At 30.6% G+C, this 2,500-nt stretch overlaps 1 protein-coding gene across 1 annotated transcript in view; it reads left to right on the forward strand.

Moving 5' to 3' along the window:
• The first annotated feature begins 1,302 nt into the window (after nt 1-1,302).
• LOC123508403 (KRAB-A domain-containing protein 2-like) overlaps nt 1,303-2,500 on the forward strand; it is a 1,555-nt gene continuing 357 nt past the window's right edge. The window contains exons 1-4 of the mRNA XM_045262143.1: nt 1,303-1,317; nt 1,692-1,784; nt 1,907-2,113; nt 2,291-2,500. The exon at nt 2,291-2,500 is cut by the window's right edge and continues 357 nt beyond it. Coding sequence (XP_045118078.1) covers nt 1,303-1,317; nt 1,692-1,784; nt 1,907-2,113; nt 2,291-2,500 — 525 coding nt within the window. The remainder of the gene's footprint in view (nt 1,318-1,691; nt 1,785-1,906; nt 2,114-2,290) is intronic.

A 2,500-nucleotide genomic window follows, 5' to 3' on the forward strand; every position in this document is an offset into this window, starting at 1 on the left:
CCAGCAGGAAGGAAAGGTAGAAGTCGATAGACAAAGTTGGAAGAGTTTGGCCAGGCAAGGTGCAAGCACAGAAGCACAGTTTTTGAGAACAATAGGAGGGACCCCATCAGGTCCATAAGCCTTCCGAGGGTTTAGGCCAGCAAGGGCATGGAAAACATCATTACGAAGAATTTTGATTGTAGACATGAAATAGTCAGAGGGAGGAGGAGAGGGAGGACAAGCCCAGAATCGTCCAAGGTGGAGTTGTGAGCAAAGGTTTGAGAAAAGAGTTCAGCTTTAGAGACAGAAGATATATATATATATATATATATATATATATATATATATATATATATATATATATATATATATATATAAATAAATATATATATATATATATATATATATATATATATATATATATATATATATATATATATATATATATAATATATATATATATATATATATATATATATATATATATATATATATATATATATATATATATATATATATATATATATATATATATATATATATATATATATATATATATATATATATATATATATATATATATATATATATATATATATATATATATATATATATATATATATATATATATATATATATATATATATATATATATATATATATATATATATATATATATATATATATATATATATATATATATATATATATATATATATATATATATATATATATATATATATATATATATATATATATATATATATATATATATATATATATATATATATATATATATATATATATATATATATATATATATATATATATATATATATATATATATATATATATATATATATATATATATATATATATATATATATATATATATATATATATATATATATATATATATATATATATATATATATATATATATATATATATGTTGCGGTTATTTTGCGAAATCGGTGATTTTGCAAAATTCCCGGTCATTGCAAATATACCAAAATCGTGGTATGTTTGCAAAATCACCTTAATCGTGTGGTTACTTTGCAAAAAAACACACAAACAGGTTATTTTGCAAAAATGTCAGGTTACTTTGCAAAAAAACATGATAACCGGGTGTTTTGCAAAATCCCCCATAATTTAGTATGTCACTTTGCAAAATAACAAAATATATAACCACAGCAACTGGCAGTTAGTTCTCAGTCGGGCATTAGTGAAGGTTCTTTCATTCGGTGGTTCACGCTTCTGCTTACAAGGAGTGAAGCTAGGAGTGGTGTTCCTGTGGTCTGGTACTCTACTTATTATCCAGCGATGGATGGAGTGAAGGTGAAATTTGACTCAGTGCTGTCTGAAGCACAGGAAAAAAAGTCCTATAATGCATCGGGTTTAATGAAAAAATGTGAATACGAGGAAATTGTTAACCAAATGAAAGAACTTGAAAACCTGAGGTAAAGAAGACTCAAAAGGATTATCGGCTTCTAAGAAAATACGATGTCATGGAAATATCCGTTGAAGGGACAACAGTGCAAAAACTGGTTAAAAAAGGAACTGTTCTTAGATACGTATGTTCTGAAGATCTGTTTGATGCCATTAAAGCTGCCCATCTTGCAAATGGACATGGAGGGAGGAATATTCTTTCCAAAGCACTGAGTGAAAAATTTGCAAACATAACTATAGATCAAATAAAAGTCTTCCTGCAGTTCTGTGAAGAATGTCAACTGAAAAAGTCCAGTGTCCGGAAGTCTGTGGTTGTCAAGCCAATTCTCTCGAACAGCATGAATTCAAGGTGCCAGGTATGGAAAATGAAGCTCTCTTTATGAAGTAGGATATTCTCTCTTTCTCTTTGTGCCCTGAATGAACTTTATCTAGTCTGTTCAGTAAACCAACAAATATTAGTGGATATTATATATTACAGGTTGACTTGATTGACATGCAGAGTCAGCAAGACGGGGAGTATCGGTTCATTTTGAACTACCAAGATCACCTAACTAAGTTTGTGTGCCTCCGACCTCTGAAGACGAAAACTGCTGAGGAGGTCGCCTACCACCTGGTAGACATATTCTGCGACAAAGGTGCTCCTCATATCCTACAATCTGACAATGGTCGAGAGTTTTGCAATAAGGTATGTTCAGCTGTGATGGGTTGTGGGGCTGGGGAAACTAAGAAGAAAAAATTTAGTATCGTTATTACCTCCGCCTTTGTTAAAGAGTGTCAGATTAGCTCAAAACCCATCAAATACATTAACATTCTGTTTTAAGAACTTTCACTTTACTTAATGCTGCTCGTATTTTTTCAACAGTTGATTACGGAAGTCCTCGTCCTGTGGCCCGGGTGCAAGTTAGTCCATGGCAAACCACGTCATTCTCAATCTCAAGGTTCTGTAGAAAGGGCTAACAAAGACGTTGAAGCAATACTTGCCTGCTGGCAAAAAGATTATAACACAACAAAATGGTCTGAGGGACTGCGCTTCGTGCAATGGCAGAAGAACACACGGTTTCACAGAGGAATT

This window comes from Portunus trituberculatus, chromosome 3 (assembly GCF_017591435.1).
Source record: "Portunus trituberculatus isolate SZX2019 chromosome 3, ASM1759143v1, whole genome shotgun sequence".
Classification (NCBI taxonomy): Eukaryota; Metazoa; Arthropoda; class Malacostraca; order Decapoda; family Portunidae; genus Portunus; species Portunus trituberculatus.